General features: G+C 43.7%; 1 protein-coding gene across 1 annotated transcript in view; it reads right to left on the reverse strand.

Moving 5' to 3' along the window:
• fbxo18 (F-box DNA helicase 1) overlaps nucleotides 1–24,306 on the reverse strand; it is a 28,915-nt gene extending 4,609 nt beyond the window's left edge. The window contains exons 1-19 of the mRNA XM_071896972.2: nucleotides 24,284–24,306; nucleotides 23,433–23,585; nucleotides 22,673–23,220; nucleotides 21,727–21,863; nucleotides 20,312–20,459; nucleotides 19,980–20,161; nucleotides 19,796–19,867; nucleotides 19,358–19,449; nucleotides 17,707–17,875; nucleotides 14,557–14,776; nucleotides 13,128–13,215; nucleotides 12,914–13,009; nucleotides 10,188–10,324; nucleotides 9,609–9,705; nucleotides 7,922–8,085; nucleotides 6,982–7,057; nucleotides 5,912–6,106; nucleotides 3,684–3,809; nucleotides 2,738–2,844 (exon numbers count right to left, since the gene is read on the reverse strand). Of these exons, the coding sequence (XP_071753073.2) occupies nucleotides 2,738–2,844; nucleotides 3,684–3,809; nucleotides 5,912–6,106; nucleotides 6,982–7,057; nucleotides 7,922–8,085; nucleotides 9,609–9,705; nucleotides 10,188–10,324; nucleotides 12,914–13,009; nucleotides 13,128–13,215; nucleotides 14,557–14,776; nucleotides 17,707–17,875; nucleotides 19,358–19,449; nucleotides 19,796–19,867; nucleotides 19,980–20,161; nucleotides 20,312–20,459; nucleotides 21,727–21,863; nucleotides 22,673–23,220; nucleotides 23,433–23,585; nucleotides 24,284–24,302 (2,826 nt within the window). The 5' untranslated portion in view covers nucleotides 24,303–24,306. The remainder of the gene's footprint in view (nucleotides 1–2,737; nucleotides 2,845–3,683; nucleotides 3,810–5,911; nucleotides 6,107–6,981; nucleotides 7,058–7,921; nucleotides 8,086–9,608; nucleotides 9,706–10,187; nucleotides 10,325–12,913; nucleotides 13,010–13,127; nucleotides 13,216–14,556; nucleotides 14,777–17,706; nucleotides 17,876–19,357; nucleotides 19,450–19,795; nucleotides 19,868–19,979; nucleotides 20,162–20,311; nucleotides 20,460–21,726; nucleotides 21,864–22,672; nucleotides 23,221–23,432; nucleotides 23,586–24,283) is intronic.
• Nucleotides 24,307–25,060: the final 754 nt, after the last annotated feature.

The raw sequence follows: 25,060 nt of genomic DNA on the forward strand, positions 1-25,060 counted from the left end.
AAGAGAAATTTACCCAATTCCCTGACTGGAATAACACTCTAGATTCCATGATATTCCAGCAGAGGTGGGGATTCGCGTCACATGACTTGGACTCGAGTCAGATTCAAGTCACAGTTTGAACTGCTTGAGACTTGATGCATGAAGAGAAGACTTGAGACTTGACTTGGGTTCTGGTGACTTGGGACTTGACTCTGACTTGTACTTTGATGACTTGAAAAGGTTTCTAAAGTCTTGACTTGAGATCTTGTGTTTGTGTAAATGACTTAGATTGAAAGTGATGAGATTTGTTCCAGCGGACGACTGAATTTAAATTCTGTTTTCTGAATTTGTATGGAATGATTGAATTTATTGAAGTTGAAACTGATTATAGAAATCAAACTCATGATGCTCTTACCAAGTTTTTATCCTATTAAAACCATATTGCATTGAAAAGTCCTAGATATTTAGTTTTCTTTAAGATATTAAATTGATACTGGACTCTTGATTTGTTCTGACTTGACTTGCTGTTCTACATTTAGACTTGAGACTTGACATTAATGACTTGGACTTGACTTGGTGTTATACATTTAGACTTGGGATTTGAGACTTGTGCCTGAAGACTTGAGACTGACTTGGGACTCAAGCAAAGTTGACTTGGTCACACCTCTGCATCCTGTCCATTTAGTTAGAGTAATCAGATTACTGTTTTGTTTGTGGTAACTAACAAGTAACTTAACGCATTTGTTTTTCAGTTTATATAATCAGTTATTAGTTACTTTCTAAAACTTGCATTTCACTACTTTTATTTTTCTTTCAAATAGTTAAATGTTTAGTTCGTGCAAATTTAAAAAATGAAAGTTTTGTGCTACATGATGTTATTAAAAGCAGACTCTTCAGTAGCTTTCAGAATGAACACAACAATAAGCTGCAGAACTTGGAAATATTCACATTACTTTGAACCAATGGCAGAAAAGTATTTAGAAGAAGAACATTATATTTAACTGTAAGCTTACCTTTCACTGTCATACTGAAGATCTGACTTGAAAGCACTTGTGAGAACTGTGTGCTGTTTATTCTGAGAGCCGACAGACAGGATCAGTTAGTTTCCTCTGATCTGACTAGTTTACTGTCAGTGGAACCAGATCAGTGAAACTACCTTGATGTTTTATTTACATTACAGTAGATCTTAAAGATTTTAAAAAGGCATAAAGGTTTTTCACTGGCAAACTTAAAAGTATTCTAACTAGAGTAGTAGAGTAACTATACTGAACAAAAATGTAAATGCAACAGGTAAAGTTTTGGCCCCATGTTTCAAGAGCTAAAATAAAATATCACATAATTTTTTCCAACAAAAAAAAGCATATTTCTTTCAAATCCTGTCCACAAATTTGTTTACATCTGTGTCGGTGAGCATTTATCCTTAGCCGAGAATAATTTTCTTATATGAACTGTAACAAAGTAAAATCTTCAAAGTGAAATTGTTGCATTTGTTGCGTTTTATATTTTTGTGAAGTACAACTTTGGGCAAAGTAAAGTAAATAATATAGTTTCAAAAGTAACTTTCCCCAACACTCATCAGCACTAACTCCACTGTTTTCATATCGACTTTATTGCCGCTTCCACTCTTTCTTTTTACTCTTCTCTGTCTCTCTGTCTGTTCTATTGTCGTCACTCTCTCTTCCTTCTGGGTTGTGGGTTTCCTCTGTCGCTGCGGTTCAGAAGGTCCCTCACCTCCCTCTCTCCGCCTCGCTCCTCTTTTAACTCGTAACATCACAGTTCTGCGGAGAAGTTTCGCTTCCTGAAATGAAGCTTGCTGTCTAACCGCAGCGTGCGAGTCTGGTTCAGCTAAACTCACACTGACAGAGTGATCTTCATCTTTATTACCTTTCTGTCCAGGGTTTCTGCTGGTAATGGGGTTATACTGGAATACAGAGGTGTGAGCAAGTCAACTCTGCTCGGGTCCCAAGTCAGTCTCGAGTCTTGAGGCACAAGTCTCAAGTCAAGTCCCAAGTCTAAATGTAGAACAGCAAGTCAAGTCAGAACAAATCAAGAGTCCAGTATCAATTTAATATCTTAAAGAAAACTAAATATCTAGGACTTTTCAATGCAATATGGTTTTAATAGGATAAAAACTTGGTAAGAGCATCATGAGTTTGATTTCTAGAATCAGTTTCAACTTCAATAAATTCAATCATTCCATACAAATTCAGAAAACAGAATTTAAATTCAGTCGTCCGCTGGAACAAATCTCATCACTTTCAATCTAAGTCATTTACACAAACACAAGATCTCAAGTCAAGACTTTAGAAACCTTTTCAAGTCATCAAAGTACAAGTCAGAGTCAAGTCCCAAGTCACCAGAACCCAAGTCAAGTCAAGTCTCAAGTCTTCTCTTCATGCATCAAGTCAAGTCTCAAGCTATTCAAACTGTGACTCGAGTCTCCGCCTCTGACAGGATGTAAGCTGAGATTTATTTATTCCTGTGGGGAAACTGGGTCACACAGAGAACAGAGCAGCAGGTTGGAGAAAAACAGAAAATGGAACTTAAAGATTTGAATGAAACAAATAAAGATAAAATATAAATAGATATAATAAATAAAGCTGTTGTACTGGCTGAGAAGAATTCATGCCTTGATTTACAGATGTTTGTATTCTTAATGCAAATGTGCATCGCTGGCTATTCACATTATCAGTAATATGCAGCAGTCAGAGACGCAGGTCAGGATGAGGAGTGAGGTGCATTGTGGGATATGTCCTACCCCGGCCAGAGTGAGGATGTGGCTGATGTTCTTGGTGATGATCAGGGAGGTTTTGGCGCGGGTCACCGCCACGTACAGCAGGTTCCACTCATCCTCTGGAATATTACCTGCAGAGACAGAGAGGCTGCGGTCAGGCTGCGTTCAACAGCCAGCATGTTCTGATCGGTTTCTCTGAACTCTGCAGTGTTTCCTCCTTCAGCTCAGTTGGTTTGTCCAGGTGAGAACGATGACCTTTGACCTCTGGTGGCACCAAGTAACGGCACCAAGAGTCTCAGTCCAGACGGATGCAGGTTCCTCATGCTTGGAAAGCCAAGCAGAACAAAATGAAGTCTGGACTGATGCTCATATTCAAGCTGTTTCTTCATGTGTTCTTAACGGGTATGAATACCACAGAAGAAGAGACAGACAAGTCCGTCATGTTAGATAAAGTTACGTGTGACTTTTGTTTACAAGTCCTGGTTGGCTTCTAATTGGTCAGTTTGAACCTAAACAAACCAAATACAAAAATGCAACAGTCAACTTTTCCCCTCTGGTTCAGACCAAAGAAAACAAACTGGAGCTGTGTGTTTTGTCTCAGCTCTGATGAACTTGAGTCCAGGCGGGTCCAATTCCTGTTAGGAACTGCTGATGATTGCTAAATAAGGTCTGCTGTTGTGTAACATTTGGCTCTCATCTCGGTGTGTGTCACAAATTAGTGCTACTGCAATCATCTGGAAAGCTGGTTGCGTTGGCTAAATTTCAAGAGGACATTTTTGTGCTTCTGCCAACACACAACTCTGACCGCTGCACTCCTTTCTATCAGTTGTTGTTGTTGTTACTCCGCTGCTGCACTAAGTGGCTCTGGATAAGAGAGTTGGCTGAATGACAGGGAACATGGCAGGTGTGTGTGTGTGTGTGTGTGTGTGTGTGTGTGTGTGTGTGTGTGTGTGCAGGAACTCTGTCTGACCCCAGCAGAAGCCGGACAGGCGGTGCAGGTTGTGTCTGGCGCAGGGAATCTTGACGAAGTCGTCGGTCACCATCACCGTGTCGAACTCCAGACCTTTGGCCTTGTGCACCGTTCCCAGGATGAAGTCTGGAACAGAACGTCAACAAGACAACACACTTCAAATTCACTACACACTGAGGAGGAAGAGGAAGAAGAGGAAGAAGAAGAAGAAAGTACAGTATGTGAGAGCTGTGTCGGCATTTAAAGTTCGGGGGTTCCTGAAAGGGAAATGTCGTTTGCAGATGGCATTTAAAATAAAAATGTGGAACTGATCGTCACGTCACTTTCCAGACAGACAGCTGATAAAACCTCTGATGGCATCAAGAGCCTCATACAGTGGAAAACTGTTACTCATCAGAGCAAAATATATAAGGACTCATCAGTTCTTGTGGAAATAACACTTTGTAACCAGAGTGGGGATGAATGCAGTTTATCTGCAGGTTTCAGAAAGTCCAATTCAAGATATTATTAAAGCTACTTTTTAATTTGAGGCCAATTCAAAAACCAGAATAAAGAAACAAAGCTCACAAAAGAAGCCTGTTTCTGACTGAACACAGCTAAGGAAAGATCTGAAACTATGAAAGACCTGAAAGTATAAAAGAAAAAGGACAGCATTAAGAGAATTAATTGTTAAAGATGCAGATTCAGGGTTCCCACGGTTAGGGTTAGGGTTAGGGTTCAGGTTCTTTTTTCTTGTTTAGTGAAATTTAAAGACTCAATATTGGCATCATAGAATTTGTCATTTTCAAGGCCATCGATTCTTTTTAAAAAACCTGTTAAGGTCTTATTTTATTTACCTGAAATCCAAACTTTCAAGGATTTTAAAGGCCGGTGGGAACAGAGTGTCCACCATTCTTAGCCTCAGTTTACTAGGGGATCTCTCCTCCATCCATCTATCCATAAACCTTTCATTTTAACTTTCATTTTCATATGCAAATAGATTGAGCACCGTGCTCCAAAACCTAATCAGATCATCGACTCTACAGGGGGAACCTCGGGTGTAAAGATGAAGTTTCTGTCGTGTTGTTCTTGAGTTAAGAATGAGTCGACAGACAGACACAGTAAGACCTCCAACAACTGGGTTTAAGACTTTTTTAAAGATTATTTTTTGGCATTTTTGCCTTTATTACAAAGTAGAGAGAGACAGGAAGACTGGGAGAGAGAGCGGGGGATGACATGTGACAAAGGTCCTGAGCAGGATTCAAACCCAGGACAGGGAGGAACGAAGGAAGGAAGAGAGGAAGAAAGGAGTGAAGGAAGGAAGGAGGGAAAGAAGTGAGGAAGGAAAGGAGAAGTGAGGAAGGAAGGAAGGAAGGAAGGAAGGAAGGAAGGGAGCGAGGAAGGAAGGAAGAGAGAAAGGAAGGAGTGAATGAAGGAAGGAGGGCAGGGAGGGAGGGAGGACGGAAAGACAGGAGGAAGGAAAGGAAGAAGGAAGGAAGGAGGGAAGGAAGGAATGAGTGAAGGAAGGAAGGGGGGAAAGAAGTGAGGAAGGAAAGGAGAAGTGAGGAAGGAAGGAAGGAAGGAAGGGAGCGAGGAAGGAAGGAAGAGAGAAAGGAAGGAGTGAATGAAGGAAGGAGGGCAGGGAGGGAGGGAGGACGGAAAGACAGGAGGAAGGAAAGGAGGAAGGAAGGAAGGAGGGAAGGAAGGAATGAGTGAAGGAAGGAAGGGGGGGAAGAGAGGAAGGAAGGAGGGAGGGCAGGGAGGGAGGAAGGACGGAAAGAAAGGAGGAAGGAAGAGAGGAAGGAATGAGTGAAGGAAGGAATGGGGGAAGGGAGGGAGGGAGGAAGGAAAGAAGTGAAGAAGTAAAGGAGAGAAGGAAGGAATTTATCTCAGCACTTTTTCAGACTCTTTAAGGACCAGCAGATATCCTGGAACGAGGGGAGGGAGGAATGAGGGAAGGAAGAGCGGAAGGAAGGAATGAAGGAAGGGAGGAAGGGGGGGAAGGAAGGAGGGAAGGAAGGAAGGAATACATTTATTTTAACACTTTTTCAGACTCTCTAAGGTCCAGCAGATATCCTGGAACGAGGGGAGGGAGGAACGAAAGAAGGAACGAGGGAAGGAAGAGCGGAAGGGAGGAAGGAAGGAAAGGAATACATTTATTTTACCACTTTTTCAAGACAGGGCTAGGAGTGTGTGTATCTGTGCCTGTGTGTGTGTGTGTGTGTGTGTGTGTGTGTGTGTGTGTGCACCTGCGTTGTGGTAGTCGTTCTCGTAGCAGCCGGTCAGCCGGCTCACCAGCTCGGGGATGCGGCTGTGGTATTTCTCCACCACGGACAGCTTGGCCTCCAGCTCGCGGTCCTCGGTCTGCGTGGCGTACTCCTTCAGGCCGGCGTAGCCGCGCAGGCTGGACCTGAGGAAGGACCGGATGAACGGGTCCTGGATGCCTGGAGGAGAGCGAGGAGGGGGCGGAGTCAACGACTAAAACTGAACCACACAGCATGAGAAACATCTGCGTATCCAAGTGAAAAATTATCTACACTACCAGTCAAAAGTTTGGACATACGGACATTTCTTTATTTTTACCATTTTAGAATAACAGTAAAGACTCAAAACTATGAAATGACACAAATGGAATTATGCAGCGACCAAAAAAGCGTGAAACAAAAACTATCTTATATTTTAGATTCTTTGCCTTGATGGAAAGGCAAAGGCTTTGGAAAGAAATTCATACATAGGATCAACTTCACTATTTATATTTGTCTAAGAAACTCATTTCAAGCATTTAAGCAGAAGCCTTTAGATCAGAATGGATTTAAGAGAATGAAACACAGAACATTCAGTCATGTGTCCAGACTTTTGACTGGTCGTGTAGTTTTGCTTATTTTTCCAGAAACAACCCACGTTGTACAGTGAGGAACATTAATGTACCGTATAGGAGGAGACTTAAATCAGTGTTTTTTAGAGTGTAGCCAATCAGAAGCTTCTCAGCGGCTCCATAGATAACCTCATCAAGTGATACTGGTTTATGTTTCCTCTGTTTTCTTTATTGGCATGGTGATAAATGTCTATAATAAGCAAAATCTTGGCATTTATATAGATTTATATGGCTCAACAGGCCGCTGTGTAGTCTGACAGAAACAGAAGCCATGTTTATCTCCAGAGTTGCGGATCTGATCGACCCTTCAGACACAAACAGAACAGAAAGGCACCTGCTGGAGCTGAGCAACTAGTGTCCAAAAAGACAAGGAGATGTAGGAAGCTCTAGGAAAAGTGTGTGTGTGGTTGTGTGTGTGTGTGTGTGTGTGTGTTTGTGTCTCACGTCTTGCGGGTTTGATTCTCGCCTCCATCAGCAGCCAGATGTCCAGGATCTTATTCAGGCCGGCGTTCACGACTCCCTGGAGGAAAGACAGACACATCTGTTAGGTGGGACTGAAACTGCCGATACATGAGATTTTGTATGTTTAGTTTTGAACATTTTCATGCCAAAAAAATCCAAGTATTCAGTGATTCAGAGTTTTCTTCTTATCAGGGTGAAAAGCCTCTGAAACAGGATTTACAGCATCATGGGACACTAAAACTCTCAGCTGAAACCAGACGGATGAAATTATTTTAGTGTCAGCAGCTCTTTAAGTCAGGGTGAGGCAGGATTCATTACAGGTTTTACAGACTGGCAAAATCATGTCAGTTTCATCAAAATTGGACCAGCGGTGTCTGACATATCACATTTGAGTTTTAAATTTTGACTTTTAATTATAATGCCCCCTTTAGGCGAATCAGTATCATTTTTCAAATGGCTGGAACACAGCGCAAATCAATTAATATTTATTCTTACTACATTTCGTACAATCGAGTGCAGTGCAATGCGCTTACCAAGACAGATAAAAACCATGCATAAAAAAATACAAAAATGCATAAAAAGAAAGATAAGATGGAAATTAACAATAAAAACAATGAACAAAATAGAAATATCAAAAGGATTAATAAAAACAAAAAAAGGAATATAAACCAGAAAATGCATAAAAAAATAAAAACTGCATAAAAAGAAAGATAAGATGGAAATTAACAATAAAAACAATGAACAAAATAGAAATATAAAAAGGATTAATAAAAACAAAAAAGGGAATATAAACCAGAAAATAAATAGATAGAATAAGAAGGAAAAATAAAGATTAAAAACAACAAAGCAGTTTCTATGAAAAAACAACTTGAGCTTTTGTTTATGAGAGTGTGTGTGTGTGTGTGTGTGTGTGTGTACTCACTCCCACAAAGTGGATGCGGCAGTGTGGGTTTGCGTCGGTGAGCCGCACGGCTTCACTGAACACGCTGACGTTGCACCGCGACAAGATGGCCGTCTGCCCTCGAGCGCCGCTCACACCCGACCTCGCCATCGCCACCGTGTCCATGCTCTCCCCACACACACTGCCTGAGGGGACACACACACACACACACACACACAGTAAAAACCTTTCGTTTGTCATTCGTTTGTCCTGTGTTACATCTATCACACTATTGCCATATTTCGGAATGAAAATAGTGAAAGTAGCCGCACACTCGTAGCTCCGATGCAATAATTTATTGAGACATTAACTTGGGTCTCTCTTGTGAATGAGACCCCGTGTCTCAATGAGATTACCTGTCTAAATAAAGGTTTAATAATAATAATAATTAACAAAAGCGACGTTTCAGCAGCTAGGCTGCCTTCATCAGGGTTGATCTACCAGGACACAAGTTTGACTGAAGTTAAAAGCACTGGTACACAGGTGCAGGCAATCAGTGTAACCTGACCAATCACAGGAAAGGGAAAAAGTGAACAATAGGTTCAATAGAGAGACCACAACAATTTAGTGAGTGGTATATAGTCTCAACATCCCATTCCATGTCATAGAAAGAGTATCAAGTCGCAGTATAAACCACACATAAGAAAACATCATCACATTAAACGCAGTATACATATAGTACAATAAAAAAAAATAGTAGAGTAATAGTAAAAATAAGCCCAAATATCATGGAAATACCATTTGAGATCAGCATAGGCTAAACCTGCAAAACCACCACCATCATCATAGGTGTATGTTCTGCAAGCAATGCTTATTTTTGCTATTACTCTACTATTTTTTTATTGTACTATATGTATACTGCATTTAATGTGATGATGTTTTCTTATGTGTGGTTTATACTTACACTTGATACTCTATATGACATGGAATGGGATGTTGAGACTATATACCACTCACTAAATTGTTGTGGTCTCTCTATTGAACCTATTGTTCACTTTTTCCCTTTCCTGTGATTGGTCAGGTTACACTGGTTGCCTGCACCTGTGTACCAGTGCTTTTAACTTCAGTCAAACTTGTGTCCTGGTGGATCAACCCTGATGAAGGCAGCCTAGCTGCTGAAACGTCGCTTTTGTTAATGTCTCAATAAATTATTGCATCGGAGCTACGAGTGTGCGACTACTTTCACTATTTTTATGCTTGTTTTCGCTGGTCGGCACCTCATCACTACAGGTGTGCGTTTCACCTACTCTGACTCTGCATATTTTGGAATGAAACAGAAAGTTCGGGTGGGAAGCGTCAGTGGGAGGGGCTTATTTGAATATTAATGAGATTCGGAGGAAGTGGTTGCGGAGGAATATTCTCCGCCTCCGTCGCCCGTCTGGGAAAAAAGTTTTAGGTGAAGCAGCCAGAAACAAAAACTCTCCATGTTGCAGCTGAACTGAGCTGCATGCTGGGAAAAAACAGCGGGGGGGATAATTCGACGATTCTCAAAATGTGATTGGATGAAATTTATACATTTATGCATATCTGCCCCCGAGTCTCTGGATGAGTCATCAACAGAAATGCGCCGTTTAAAAGGAAAGAGACGCTCTGTTCATTTTGATATAAAAGTCCTAGAAATCAACATTATTTTTCATGTCATGTGGTCTTTAACGGAAACGGTTTTTACCTTTCTGGTTTCCTCCCACCAGAATCTTCTGGACGCCCTTACACACTTTGAGGATGGTGGCGCCGATGAAGGCGATCTCCGCTCCGAACCGGAAGCTCTGCACAGAGACAGTTTCATTTTCCTGGTGAACGCTTAAAAACCACTGAGAGTGAAACGCTGGACTGTTTGTGTTTCACTGTCAGTGTTCGATCAGTATTCAGCTTCTGATGGAAAAGGGCAGGAGACAGACTGTAGTTAACCTGACTTCTCCATGTCTTTCCATAACTAAATCGGAGTGCTTCCATGAAACTAAAACTGTTCTTTCTTACTGGTTTGAACAATGTTTTTCAGTCTGAAAACGTAATGTATCTTAATGTAAGTCTTACTGCAAGCAATGTGTGAAACAAGTTGGAAAATATATTATACTATATTCCTGGAAAGTGACACATTTGTAAAATTTCCTGATATTCCCAAATTTCCCCAGAGGATTTTTCAAATTCCCTGTCTGGAAAACAACCTCTTGATGACCAGTGAACCATGTATAATGGGTACATCTGTGTGTGTGTGTGTGTGTGTGTGTGTGTGTGTGTGTGTGTGCACCTGTGTGAGGTAGTAGAGGTGTGTGTGCTGCACGGTGCGCAGGGCGTTGACGGCTCCTCTGAAGGTGTAGATCTGCTGGTGAGGATCTCCAACCAGGATCTTCCCACAACGCTGAGACAGAAGAACGTCCAGGATGGCTGGAGAGGGGGGGAGGAAAGGAGGAAGGACAGAAGGAAGGAAGGAAGGAAGGAAGGACAGAAGGGGGGAGGGAGGGAGGGAGGAAGGACAGAAGGGGGGAGGGAGGGAGAAGGGAAGGAATGGAAGACAGAAGGAAGGAAGGAAGGACAAAAGGGGGAAGGGAGGGAGGGAGAAGGGAAGAAAGGGAGGAAGGAAAGGAAGAAGGAAGGAAGGGGGGAGGGAAGGGTGACGAGGAGGGAAGGAAGGAAGGAAAGGAAAGAAGGAAGGAAAGAAAGAAGGAAGGAGTGAAGGAAGGAAGGAAATAGAGCAGGAAGGAGTGAGGGAAGGAAGGAGGGAAGGGGGAGGGAAGGGTGATGGAGGAGGGAAGGAAGGAAAGGAGGAAGGGAGGAAGGAGGGAAGGAAGGAGTGAAGGAAAGAAGGGAGGAGGGAAAGAAAGGAGGAAGAGGGCGGGAGAGGAAGGAAGGGAGGGATGGAGGAAGGAGGGAAGGGAGAGAGGAGGGAAAGAAAGGAGGGAGGGAAGGAAGGAAGGGAGGAAGGAAGAGACGAAGGAAGGAGTGAAGGAAGGAAGGGGGAAGGGAGGGAGGAGGGAAAGAAGTGAGGAAGGAAAGGAGGGAACGAAAGGAGGAAGGGGGGAAGGAAGGGAGGGATGAGGAAGGAGGGAAGGGAGGAAGGAAGGAAGGAAGGAGAGAGGGTGAGAGGAGAGAGGGAGGGAAGGAAGGAAGAGAGGAAGGAAGGAGTGAAGGAAAGAAGGAAGCAAGAGGGAATAATAATCATAACTATTTGTGTAGCAGTTTTCTAAAAACAATATTTACAAAGTGCTTTATATGAAATAAAACAAGAAAGTGATGTAAAAGTACCAGAATTAAATAAAGCAAAGTATGGAAAACAAAAACAGGAGAATAGAAAAAGTAGAAAACAAGTTGCATTAAGTGGAATCAGAGCAGAGACGAACAGAAAGCTGCACTCTGATTTGGCTTCAGGGTCTCTGGCTGGAGAACGAGCTGAAATGTGTTGAAACCTGTATTCATTCATTCATTCATTCACTCACTTCCATGGAAATCAATGAGTCATTGGTATTGATCAGCAGCCAAATCAACCAAGCAGATCCAATATGGTCATGCTTCATATGAGGCTGTAAAATCTGACAAGACACTGCTGAATACAGAGGGGAGAGCTTTTGTACAAATTGATTCCCTCAGGCGTTTTAAACCGTGATGAAGTTTAGTAGAAGAAGAAGCACAGTATTTTATTTATTTATTTACAAAGCTCTCCTTTCCATCTCACCTCACTATGCTACTGTCTTACAGAAACTCAAACTATTTAGTTTAACTTAACCATTAAAACTGCCTGTAATATTCTTTGCTGTCTTTTTATTTCTTCTTGTTTACTGTTTTCTGTTGTTATTGTTTCCACTGTATGCCATGTTAACAGGGCAGATCTAGGTCTCAGTTGGGCTTTCCCTGTATAAATGAAGGATAAATAAACAAAATAATTAAGTGTTTCGCCTCGACTGTCTTGAACTTGCTGCTTGATGCCTCAAGTCCTGTGGCAAGGTCACCGCAGACAGAATAAAAGAAGAAAGATGGTAAACTAGCTGCCTGGTTACAACAACAGCTGACCTTTCATATCAAGGACCCTAATTTAGTCCCCCACAGACCCCCATTTGATGAGATTTTGTCTCTCGGACCCAAATCAGATAATATATTTATTGTCAGATATGATTTTGTCCAGAACTCCATGACTGTCTGTATTGTAGGTAGAGAGATAACAGAGAAACTATGATCAGAACAGTCATTCTTCTACATTCTCTAACTGTGTTAACTTCTTGTAAATGAAATAATACTGAAGTTTAATAATTCATCAGTTTGCTGGGGGACCCTCTGGAACCCCCTCAAGGACCCCCTGGCGGTCCCCGGACCCCCATGCAGAAGTAAAATTGAAGTAAAACACGAAGGAGGGAAAATCCTCCTGCCGAGTCTGAACATGAACCGGCCCCTTCGTCTGTCAGATGGAGATAAATTGGTTTTAAACCAGGCGATGACAGACAAGATCAGAATCTGTGCAAACATCGCTTTAGGGTTTTAGCTGTGCCCAAAAGTAATACAGTAGTAATTATTATTTATTTGAATTTTGTGAATAAAAGGACCACAGTAAGAGTAAGACAGTAAGAGTGAAAACTTTCTAGCTGCTGTGAGAAATACTGCACTGATAAAAGTGAAAAAGTAAAATATACAGTCTGGACCCACCTGACTGAATGTTCTGTGTTTTTCATTCTCTTAAAGCCATTTTGATCTAAAGGCTTCTGCTTAAATGCTTGAAATGAGTTTCTTAGACAAATATAAATAGTGAAGTTGATCCTATGTATGAATTTCTTTCCAAAGCCTTTGCCTTTCCATCAAGGCAAAGAATCTAAAATATAAGATAGTTTTGATTTAACACTTTTTTGGTCGCTGCATAATTCCATTTGTGTCATTTCATAGTTTTGATGTCTTTACTGTTATTCTAAAATGTGGAAAAAAGTAAAAAAATAAAGACAAAATGTGGTGTTTTCAAACTTTTGAGTGGAAGTGTACGTTAAGGTGCGTTACCTGGAGTGCAGTCCTGCGCCTCGTCTATGAAAATGACGTCGTAGTCTTCGGACAGGCAGGGCTTCGGGTTTTTCAGCTGCCAGAGCTTCAGGTAACCTGCGAACGGAAAGTCCTGGTTCAACAGCCTTCCTTCCTTCCTTCCTTCCTTCCTTCCCTCCTTCCCTCCACTCTTAATAAAAGGAATCACTGGCTTGCGGCGGTGGCAGCGGCGTACCGTCGTGCGTCATGTAGTGTCCTTCCTTGTGCGTCTCGTTGGGATCCTTCATCTTCTCCCAGATGTCCTGCGCGTTCCTCACGTACTCCTGGGAACACATGCAGCTTTAATGTGACTTCATACAGACAATGTTAAATCAAATTCAATGACTTTCAATAGCTTTTTCCAGCGCTATTTTTCTGTTCATAAGGACTCCACACTGCAGAAACTGACAGACTTGTTCAGTTATTTTCTCGTCTCCAGACTCATCAAGCTCATTTTAGGATTTCTTTAGTGAAATCATCTCACTGCACTGGCAGATAATTTTACCGGTTTCAACAAATTAGACTTTTTTCCAGGAGAATGTAACTTGTTTCAGGACATTTTCTTGGTAAAAGTGAAATTGTCTTGGAGAAAGTTTCTTGTTTCCAGATTTTCTTCATTGTTTTCTGATGATTTCTTGAACAAAATCATATTGGCATGAATCAAGTGAAATTTACTGAAACCAGCAGATTATCTGCCAGTGCAGTGAGAGAATTTGACTAAAAATATCATGAAATAAGCTTGATAGCTGGTCATTTTTTTGCAGTGCACACAAAGCAAGAAACATTTCCATAAACCTTGCGGTGTTTTAACCATCAGGGCTTTAAAATCACAAGTTCACATGTTGACATGCCTTTGAGTCATCTTTCCCAGAATGCACTGGTCTTCTTCTCTGTTTTGACTTGCATCTATCTACTAATTCCAGGAATCTCTGTCTGTGAGTGAGAGTGTGTGTGTGTGTGTGTGTGTGTGTGTGTGTGTGTGTGTGTGTCCTTCGCATATCTCAAGAACCGCTCATCCGATCTACTTCACACTTGGCGGGCGTATTGCTGGGGACCCGAGGACGTGCAGTGTCGGATTTGGTGCAATTTGGACACGCGTCACGTTCAGTATTACTAAACTTTGAATAAACAAGCGGACAGCGCTCTGTGCAGCAGCGGTACGGGCTCACGCGGTTCTCGAGAAAGCTGCAAGCAGCAATCGGCCCCGTTTCAACCTCTTTTTAAGCACTTCCTCACATAACAGGCTTATTTTCCAGGTATTCCAGTACTTAAATTTAGAAAAGCACTTTAAGGACCTTGTGTGAACCCTGATATTTGCAGCGCTGAGGCCTGTGTGTGTGATGTCAGTGTGTCGTAGGTGAGGGTTTGTATGTTTGTATGCATTTTTAAATTGTTGTTTACATTCTAGCGAGCCAATGGCATCGCTAGAAAGATTTGTGTGTCAGAAATAAACATAATTCAGACTTTGTTGTCACCGAACTTTTATTTATTACATCGTATCGTGAACCCCGTATCATGTATTGAATCATATCATCACTAGTATTTATGTGTTGACTCCCACTGCAGTCAGCACTGTGGCTTGTTGTCATGACTACAGATGAGAGTGTGTGTGTGTGTGTGTTTACCAGTCTCTGGTCGTAGTCCAGCGTCTTCATGACGCCCTTGTTGTTCTTGTAGGTGAGCGGGACGTGGCTGACGGTGATGCGTTGGTCCGCCGAGGCCATGAAGGTGTTGAGGGTCGTGGTCACCACCTTGGCGTGGATGAAGCCGCCGCGGCCTTCGGGCATCACCCAGGCGATGGAGAAGGGCTTCACGTTAAAGGCCAGCTTCTTACGGACTTGGAACCTGACACGGGGAAGACAAACGGCTGGGGTCTGAAACCGGGAAACACCGGAGAAGCCTCGAGAACGGACAGAAACGCAGGAAAACAGATGGAGGAACTGAAGGTTATTCTACTGTTGCACTCTAGATAAGAGTCAGCCGAACCGCCAGACGACCGGTTCAACCCCCATATCGACCGGCATCCTCCCTGCTGAAGTGTCTATGAGCAAAACTCTGACGCCTAGATTCACTAAGACTGTGTCATGAGGGCAATTTGTGCATTTTTTGGGGGAATTTTCGCCTTTATTAGACAAAGTAGAGAGAGATAAGGGAAGAATGGGAGAGAGAGGGGGATGAGATGTGTCAAAGGTTCTGGGTTGGATTCAAACCCAGGACGCTTTGTTTACATGGTACGCACCTTAGACCATGATCCACCAGGATGCCCAACCAATTTGTGTGTTTTTTGTGCCTTGAAGCTAAGAGTTTTCAGCTTATTCACTAAGAAATTCATGCAAATCAGGTTGCAGTGCAGCCAAGCCTTGAAACAGACCACTGCACAAGCAAACAGCCCCTGCACCGAGCTGTAAGCTGTAAGACCGATCCACCAAGGCAGCACCCTCGCACCTAAAGTTAGCTCTGTGATGAAAAGCTTCTCCCTTGCTTGCCATTCTGAAAGGACAAACTCTATCACCGTCTTTCAAAGAATCTTACATGTGCTACAATAATTTGGGTGAGTTGGTGTTGTGAAGTGTTGTGAGTGTTGTCAAAGGCTTTATTTTCTGACCAATAAACCGCTGTTGAGCAGCTGATCAGCTCTCTGCATGGTCAGTGAACAGCAAGGCCTCCTGCTGCTCAGTCTGGGATCATGCAGCTCTTCTCTGTGCAAACCTTTAGTGAACCTGAGTCTGCACCGGCTCCAGAGCTGCTGCTCTGCAGTGACCTCTGACCTCCATGTGGGCGGGGCAAGAGAAGAAGAATTCCCCTACAGCGGATCAGTGGTGAATGTTTACTCTTGTTATTTTCACACTGACAGCAGCAACACTGACACTGTGTCACACCGTGGCTTCAGGCCTGACCGGGCGTGGTCATCGTTCTCGTTTCCTCACAACATTATTTAGCCTAAATGATACTTTGACATCTTGTTGCCAGCGATTAGTCACTCAGAATAAAAACATGATTTTATCAAGACACAGTCACTCAGAATAAAAACATGATTTTATCAAGACAAACAGCCACCGCCTAACCAGCCGGCTCCACCAGCTGAGAAACACAAAGCACACAAGGAAAAACTCCCAAGAAACACCTTGTTAGGAAAAAAAAAAAAGGCAGAAACCAAAGAGAAATCCCCCACCGGGACACCAACAGGAAAGTTCATAACATTATCACCTCTACCTCATTATCTTCCCCTTATCTTCCCTAGAATAACATGAAGATCCTACCACTGCACAGAAAGACAGACAGACAGAAAGAAAGACAGGAAGGCAGAAAGAAAGAAAGGCAGAAAGAAAGAGACAGAATGGCAGAGAGGCAGGCAGACAGACAGACAGAGAGAGGCAGACAGACAGAGAGACAGACAGACAGAGAGACAGAGAGAGAGGCAGACAGACAGACAGACAGGCAGGCAGGCAGACAGACAGACAGACAGACAGACAGACAGAGAGAGGCAGACAGACAGAGAGAGAGGCAGACAGACAGAGAGACAGACAGACAGACAGACAGACAGACAGACAGAGAGAGAGACAGTCAGACAGACAGAGAGAGAGAGAGACAGTCAGAGACAGAGACAGACGGAGAGAGAGAGAGACAGACAGACAGAGAGAGAGGCAGACAGACAGACAGACAGGCAGGCAGGCAGACAGACAGACAGACAGACAGACAGACAGAGAGAGGCAGACAGACAGAGAGACAGACAGACAGAGAGAGAGGCAGACAGACAGAGAGACAGACAGACAGAGAGAGAGGCAGACAGACAGAGAGACAGACAGACAGAGAGAGAGGCAGACAGACAGAGAGACAGACAGACAGACAGACAGACAGACAGAGAGAGAGACAGTCAGACAGACAGAGAGAGAGAGAGACAGTCAGAGACAGAGACAGACGGAGAGAGAGAGAGACAGAGAGGCAGACAGACAGACAGACAGACAGACAGAGGCAGACAGACAGAGAGAGAGGCAGACAGACAGACAGACAGACAGACAGACAGACAGGCAGACAGGCAGAGAGACAGTCAGACAGACAGAGAGACAGTCAGAGAGAGAGAGAGACAGTCAGACAGACAGAGAGAGAGTCAGTCAGAGAGAGAGAGAGAGACAGTCAGAGAGAGAGAGAGAGAGTCAGACAGACAGAGAGAGAGTCAGTCAGAGAGAGAGACAGACAGAGAGGCAGACAGACAGACAGACAGACAGACAGACAGACAGACAGAGAGAGAGTCAGTCAGAGAGAGAGAGAGAGACAGTCAGAGAGAGAGACAGACGGAGAGGCAGACAGACAGACAGACAGACAGACAGACAGGCAGACAGACAGAGAGGCAGACAGACAGACAGACAGACAGAGAGGCAGACAGACAGACAGACAGACAGACAGTCAGACAGACAGAGAGACAGTCAGAGAGAGAGAGAGACAGTCAGACAGACAGAGAGAGAGTCAGTCAGAGAGAGAGAGAGAGACAGTCAGAGAGAGAGACAGACGGAGAGGCAGACAGACAGACAGACAGACAGACAGACAGACAGACAGACAGAGAGGCAGACAGACAGACAGACAGACAGAGAGGCAGACAGACAGACAGACAGACAGACAGACAGACAGACAGACAGAGGCAGACAGACAGACAGACAGACAGGCAGACAGACAGAGAGGCAGACAGACAGAGGCAGACAGACAGACAGACAGACAGAGGCAGACAGACAGACAGACAGACAGACAGACAGACAGACAGACAGACAGGCGTGTCTCACCTCCTGCCGACGTCGTTGAAGGCCATGGAGTGGACGGTCTTGCAGGACACGTTGCTGGGGAAGCAGCGCTGCGCCTGACTGGCCACAGACTTGTTGAAGGCGGCGTACAGGAAGCGGAGGTGCGGCCGCTGCTCGGCGTACTTCACCAGGGTGGTCGTCTTCCCCGTACCTGCAGCGCACAACACCACGACCTCTGACCTCTGACCTCTGACCTCTGAGGCTGACGCTCATCACGTCTCACTAGGTGACGCACTGACAGCAGGTGCTTTGATACTGACATTTAAGATTTTTTAAGACATTTTAATGCTACCTGGAGCTGAAATTAAGACCAATTTATAAAACGGAAAGAAAGAAAGAAAGAAAGAAAGAAAGAAAGAAAGAAATCAGTCTATTTCTGATTAAATATAGCTGATGAAAGTTATGAAACTATAAATGGGCAGAAGAAGAAAAAGGACAGCAGGTTTCCATATTGTTTGAGAGTGGACATGCAGTTTAGATAAACCTGTCACTACACGGTGAAAAAATAAGACCTGTAATAACTGGATTTAAAACAATTTTAATATGTTTTAAGGCCTTAAACTCAGATAATTGAAGACTTTTTAAAAGGACCTGTTGATTTAAGCTGGTACTTCAGAGAGAGAGAGAGAGAGAGAGAGAGAGAGAGAGAACGCCCCCTGCTGATGTTCCAGAGGATGTACACTTAACCTGACTGGTGCTGCGTTTAAAAATTTACAAAATATTACAGTCATCTTCCTCATATTGAGCTGCAGCCCCTTTTGCACAATCCACATCTCCGTTGTCTCAAAGCTTCAAAATCCTTCTCCAACTCGTCTGTTTCTCTTTCTCTACATCTCCTCCTTAATGATCAATATAGATTCATCAATAATTGATAAAGGCTTTTGTTGAGATGAAAATGATGTGTGGTTACTGACTGTATTACAACATGCTTTTTCACTGCAGCTTTAACTCAGTGATGAAAAGTTTTCATCACAACAGCTTCAGAGAGCTTTCAAAAAAGTGGAGCAAAACTCAGGTATCATAGGTACATTAGTATTAGTCTGAGTATTAGCAATGTTAGTATTAGCAAGGTTGTGTAATCATAAATATTAATCATGGTTATTAGTCTTTAAGATTTGAGGAACAATTATTTTATTGTGCTTTTTGCATCTTGTATATACACATCTTGACATCTTAATTTTGCAGGCCTCATTATTAGCATTATTAGTATTTGTAGTATTGGAAATATTGGTATTAGTAGATGAGGTGGCATTAGTAGTATTGGTACTATCGACAGTATACAAGTAGTTTTAGTAGTATTAGTAGTACTAGTATTAACCCCACAGTGATTACAGGTTCCTGCAAGATTGCCGATTTGAATAAAACTATTTTGAATAAAATTTAAGACCAATTTCACTGCAAAAATAAGCCTGAAGAGAAAACAGTCGCAGGATCAGAGTATTGATGTCTGCACCAGGAGTGAGTATTTCACCGAAGAAAAAGCGATACTTTCACAGACCTCTGTTAAAGCTCTAAGGCAACATTTAACCATATTCAAGACCTTTCAAGGCCTTGAATTTCCATAACTGAACTGAAGGGCTTGTCCAGGACCGGCAGAAAGCCCGTCCCCCCCTGCAGGAGAGCCGTGACTGACCTGCGAAGGCCATGATCTTCACCACGTGGTCCGTCTGGATGTCGTGGCTCAGGATCTGCTGCTGCTCGTGGGTCACCTGAACCTGCCGCCGCCTGCCGGGAAACACACCGGCACAACAACAACAACAACAACAACAACAACAACATGTCAGCTACCAGGCTGAACCTCCTCACATATATATAGATTTGATCCTATTTGAGGTGTACATGCGTTATATTTTCCTCAAAGTTGCACTAGGAAATTTGGCGCCTCCAAATGGCGAGAGGTAGCTGAACTTCACTACCCAGAAATCCCGTGCAGTGAGGTCAGTAAACTTTGTGATTTATGGCTGATAAGTGATCATCTAATGGTTAAAAATCAGGCAGTAAACCGCTTTAAGAACAAACAACAGCGGCTGCATCTAATTCTTATTTCACATCATCGCATTTGGGTCCTCACCCGCTCTGACCGGAGCCGACAGAAGAAGAGTTCTCCATCAGATGAAGCACGTAGAAGATGTTGTAGTGCAACCTGGAGAGGCGGGAGAGAAGAGGATCATGGGAGAACGATGAGGACAAACAAGGCAGAAAACGGAGAGAGAGAGCTGTGTATTTATGGATTAGAGAAGGATCAGGATCCTGACCTGCTGCTGATCTGGATGTCGTTCCTCATCATGGCGAGCAGCATGGTGGCCATCTGGCTGAGGAACTCGGTGATGGCGGTGTGCGACAGGTGGCCGGCGAGCAGAGAGACCAGCTCCTGAACGTCTCCGACGCCCTCGCTCAGAATCAGGATCACCGCCATGGCGGCGTAGGGGTTCGGACCCTGCAGGCGGGACAGATGAACGACTGACTTCACCGCAGGTAAGATTTGAAGAGTTTTGGAATGAAACCCTTCATTAGTAAATCAGTAAAGTGTGTGTGTGTGTGTGTGTGTGTGTGTGTTTGTGTGTGTGTGTGTGTGTGTGTGATGTACCTCAATGCCAAGGCTGATATGCTTCTGGATGTTGGGGATCCTCAGTCTGAGGCAGGACTCGGCCTGAGGGAACAGACGGTGTTTCTTCACACGCTGCAGGACGTCCTCAGGCCGCACGCGCTCACTCAGCTTGTGCTGGGCCATCACACTGTCCCACACACACACACACACACACACACACACACACACACACACACACACAGACAAGAGATTTACCCCACTCGACATTTAAACATGGGTGTGACAGCGATCCCATGGTTTTGTCATCACACATTTTACGTTAGTATCACATTTACATTTTAGACATTTAAATGCTGCTCTTATCCAGAATGATTCACATTGAGTGCAACAGTTTAATAAGATTAAATTTTTAGATCAGCAAAACTACAAGGAACCAATAGAAGGAGCAGTGTTGTCATGACACCAGAATTTTAACTAGGACACCAATACAAAGTTTAATATCTGAAAATTCAATACTATTATGATACTACTGCAAGAAAAACCATCAAGCAGTGTTTCCTTACTGACCTGGAGAGTTCATAAAATTCAATATTGAATTCAATATTTCATAACAGTTTTGAAGCAGTGTTGAAATTTTGGTTATCATGACAGCACTTTTTATCCACTATTTATTTTATTGTTTATTCATTCTACTTTTTATTGTTTTAACTACATTTTGTTGTTTTAATTCTCTTATTAATTGATTGTGCATTTTATTGTATTTGTTTGTACTTAACAGTCTACATCAGTGGTTCTCAACGTGGGGTCCGGGGACCACCAGGGGTCCTTGAGGGGGTTCCCAGCAAATTGATGAATTGTTAAACTTCAGCATTATTTAATTTACAAGAAGTGAACACAATTAGAGAATGTAGAAGAATGACTGTTCTGATCATAGTTTCTCTGTTATCTCTCTACCTACAATACAGACAGTCATGGAGTTCTGGACAAAATCATATCTGACAATAAAAATATATTCTCTGATTTGGGTCTAAGAGACAAAATCTCATCAAATGGGGGTCCGTGGCTCTAATGTGGACTAAATTAGGGTCCTTGATATGAAAAAGGTTGAGAATCACTGCTCTATATGACCACTGCTTTTACCTTTTGTGTTTGAGGTATGCTGTGTGATACTGAGTTATAAATAAATAAAACTTGACTTGGCTCACTAGTAAGGAGGTCAAAGGTCAGAGTGTTAATGACCCGGTGACCATACAATGGTGATGTAAGAGAGAAAGTGCGAGGTGAAGAAACAGAACAGAACCTGAGGAGAGAGATGAATGGGTTTCTGCCACGTCTCTGTAACGATCCACTCCCTCCCTCCCTCCCTCCCTCCTTCCTTCTCTCCTTCCTTCCTTCCTGATGCATCGTTACAGAAAAGCGTGGCGTCTCCCCTCCTGGAGGAAAAGCAGACTTACACGACCAGGTGTCGCACGCTGTGTTGAGACGTCGCTGAATCCAATATGCTGGCGTTCTTCAGGATGGAGTTGATCTCCTGAACCGTGCCCTTCTCCTTCATCATGTAGCAGTAGTACTGCTTCTTCAGAGGGACAAACTGCAGCAGGGAAACACACCGTAACATCCAGATCAACTGACTTACTGGGTTTAGCTTTTCCTTGGAGTTTCTCTGCTGTGTAGTTTGACTCTGGCTGTCAGGAAGGGGGCGTGTCTAACTTTAGTCTGGTGTTACATCCCTTCCGATTGGTTAAACTGACTACAGACTGATGTTACATCCCTTCTGATTGGTTAAACTGACTACAGACTGGTGTTACATCCCTTCTGATTGGTTAAACTGACTACAGTCTGGTGTTACATCCCTTCTGATTGGTTAAACTGACTACAGACTGGTGTTACATCACTTCTGATTGGTTAAACTGACTACAGACTGGTGTTACATCACTTCTGATTGGTTAAACTGACTACAGACTGCTGTTACATCCCTTCTGATTGGTTAAACTGACTACAGTCTGGTGTTACATCCCTTCTGATTGGTTAAACTGACTACAGACTGGTGTTACATCACTTCTGATTGGTTAAACTGACTACAGACTGGCGTTACATCACTTCTGATTGGTTAAACTGACTACAGACTGGTGTTACATCACTTCTGATTGGTTAAACTGACTACAGATTGCTGTTACATCACTTCTGATTGGATAAACTGACTACAGACTGGCGTTACATCACTTCTGATTGGATAAACTGACTACAGACTGGCGTTACATCACTTCTGATTGGTTAAACTGACTACAGACTGGCGTTACATCACTTCTGATTGGTTAAACTGACTACAGACTGGCGTTACATCACTTCTGATTGGTGGAGCTGACTACAGACTAGCGTTACATCACTCCTCCGTCTGACCTTGGGGTCCTGGACGATGCTGCTCCAGCGGTGGCAGACCCGGCTGGCGTTGCGGTACAGGTCCTGGGCGGGCAGGAAGCTCAGCAGCTGCCTCAGCACCTCCTCTGGCAGGTCGTCCATGCAGCCCTGGGGCTCCAGCAGGCCCCGCCCCCCGCCGCCGCCCAGGAGCCCATAGTGGGCGTCAGGCAGGGCCTCCACTTCATCTTCCTCCTGTTCCTTCTCCTCTCGCGCTTCCTGACCGGCGGCACAGTGGTCAAACTCCTCATCATCCCCAAACATCTCTGCTGTGATTCCCTCCAGATAGTCCACCTCTTCCTCCGGCTCCGCCTTTACCGGAGTGGCTAACAGGCTGACATCATCGTCTTCATCCTCCTCCTCCTCCTCCTCCTGCAACGCTGTTCGCTCCTCCTTGGGAGCGAGCTCTCCTTGGAGTCCATGTGTGTGTGTGGAGGAGCCGGGCTGGGACGATTTCCGCGGGCTGGAACTGACCACTCCTGTCACGGAGAAGAAGTCAGAGATGCCTCGCTGCTGCTGGCCGGTAGGACTTCCTGATGGAGAGAGCAGAGGAAAAGGAGAGGGAGAGAGAGTGAGAGAGAGAGGGAGAGAGAGAGTGAGAGAGACATAGAGAGAGACAGAGAGAGAGAGAGAGACAGACTCGTTTCAACTAGGGTTTATGAAAAATAGATAGCTTGTGAAGTCTAAAACAGACTGATTTCAACAGCCAGATCTGTCAGACTGTGTGGGGTTTCAGGTAGTTTACCGAGCTTCTGTCTCTTGGTGGGCGTCCGGGGGTGAAGCCCCTGGTTTGGGTCCCGGCTGCTCTGCCTGCGGCGGACGGTTTGGGGCCGGGTGAGAGCGTCGCCGACCAGTTCACCACACTCCTCCGTGTTCAGGTGTCTCCTCTTGGCTTTACCTGGAACACAGACCACACGGACAGCTTTTACTCACAGCAGCAGGTCCTGGATCAGCTGCGTCCAGACTGACTCACAGCCAGGCTCTTCCCTCCAGGTAACAGCCTTTACTAGTGCTGAAATGATTAGCTGATTAATCGATTAGTCGATCGACAGTGAATTAATCAATTGTCATTTTGACAATGACTAGAGGAGTCAGAGAGGAGCTCAAGTTTGTGAAATTGGTATCTTCTTTTAAATCCCTCATTCTTATAGAAAAGCCTTTATAAAACAGTTCTATTATTAATGCCCTGGATCTTTATTATGCTGTATTTTTTTGTCTTTGCTTTCTAGTTTTTGGTCTGATCGGTTTTTTGCCTGTTTTTACTCTTCTGTACAGCACTTTGTAACGTTGTTTTGATGAATGTTTATTCATAAAAAATTACAAATACCACAGGAAAGAGTATCCAAGTAACAGATGAATGTTTCTATAGTAGAGCTCAGAGACAGTGGAGTGGTTTCAGCCTCCCACCTCTGGATAGACATGTATGCACTTATAAACCAGAGCCATAATGAGACAGTAATGGTACTGTTGTATTACAGACTAATAGCAAACAGAGGTACAGTACAGTGTAAGCCCAGTAGATGCAGGTCTCTTTACAGGGAGAAACAGCATGTATTGGGGTTAAGCGTGCTCCAAAAACAGACAGACAGGCCTTACCTTTAACAGCCAGCTCCATCCTCAGGTCGTCCACATCTGTCTTCCAGTAAAAACAAATAAAACCAGGATTCACCTGAGAGTCTGCTGAAGAAAACCAGAAACCCTGTCGTACGTGAGTAACATTACTGTAACGTTAACTGTTACTTAGCATAACAACACCGACTGGCTAGTGCGAGCTAGCAAACTCTACCGTTAGCTCGTCGTTTATCTTGATAACTTACTTCTCGCTGTCACAATTTTCGCGCGACTCGGCTTTCCCGCTCGAGCCAACCGTGTTCACTTGTTGGTTTTGTTTTGTTTTGTTTGCTGCTTTGAAAATTGCTTCCCCAGCTAGCTAACTGTTTATAGTTTTTTCGTACTGGGAGAGAAGTTTGTGTTGCGTGCTGACCGAGCCATATGATTGGCTAATGGCTATATCTTCTTCTTCGTGGGATCCCGCACAGGTTCGACGTGACCCGTTAGTTTCTTCAGCGCCCCCCTTCGCCCCAAAGGAGAAAATACCTGAATAAAAACCAGTAATGCAGAGATTTCCCTAACTTTTTCGTATTAAAGCCCTCCAAATAGATTCACATTAGATCACAGACACTCATCTGAAAAAAATACATATATTTTTTGTTTGTACAGAATACAGAATAGTCTATACTGCAGGTGGGGACATGATGACAGTGGGTAAAGTGAAACCTATGATCAAAAATCATTCTTTTAGATTCTCTAATTGGACTAACTTCATGGGTACAAATTAATAGTGAAATTAAACTGTTCCTCAAGACCCCCTGG

Source organism: Centroberyx gerrardi, chromosome 24 (assembly GCF_048128805.1).
Source record: "Centroberyx gerrardi isolate f3 chromosome 24, fCenGer3.hap1.cur.20231027, whole genome shotgun sequence".
NCBI classification, from domain to species: domain Eukaryota; kingdom Metazoa; phylum Chordata; class Actinopteri; order Beryciformes; family Berycidae; genus Centroberyx; species Centroberyx gerrardi.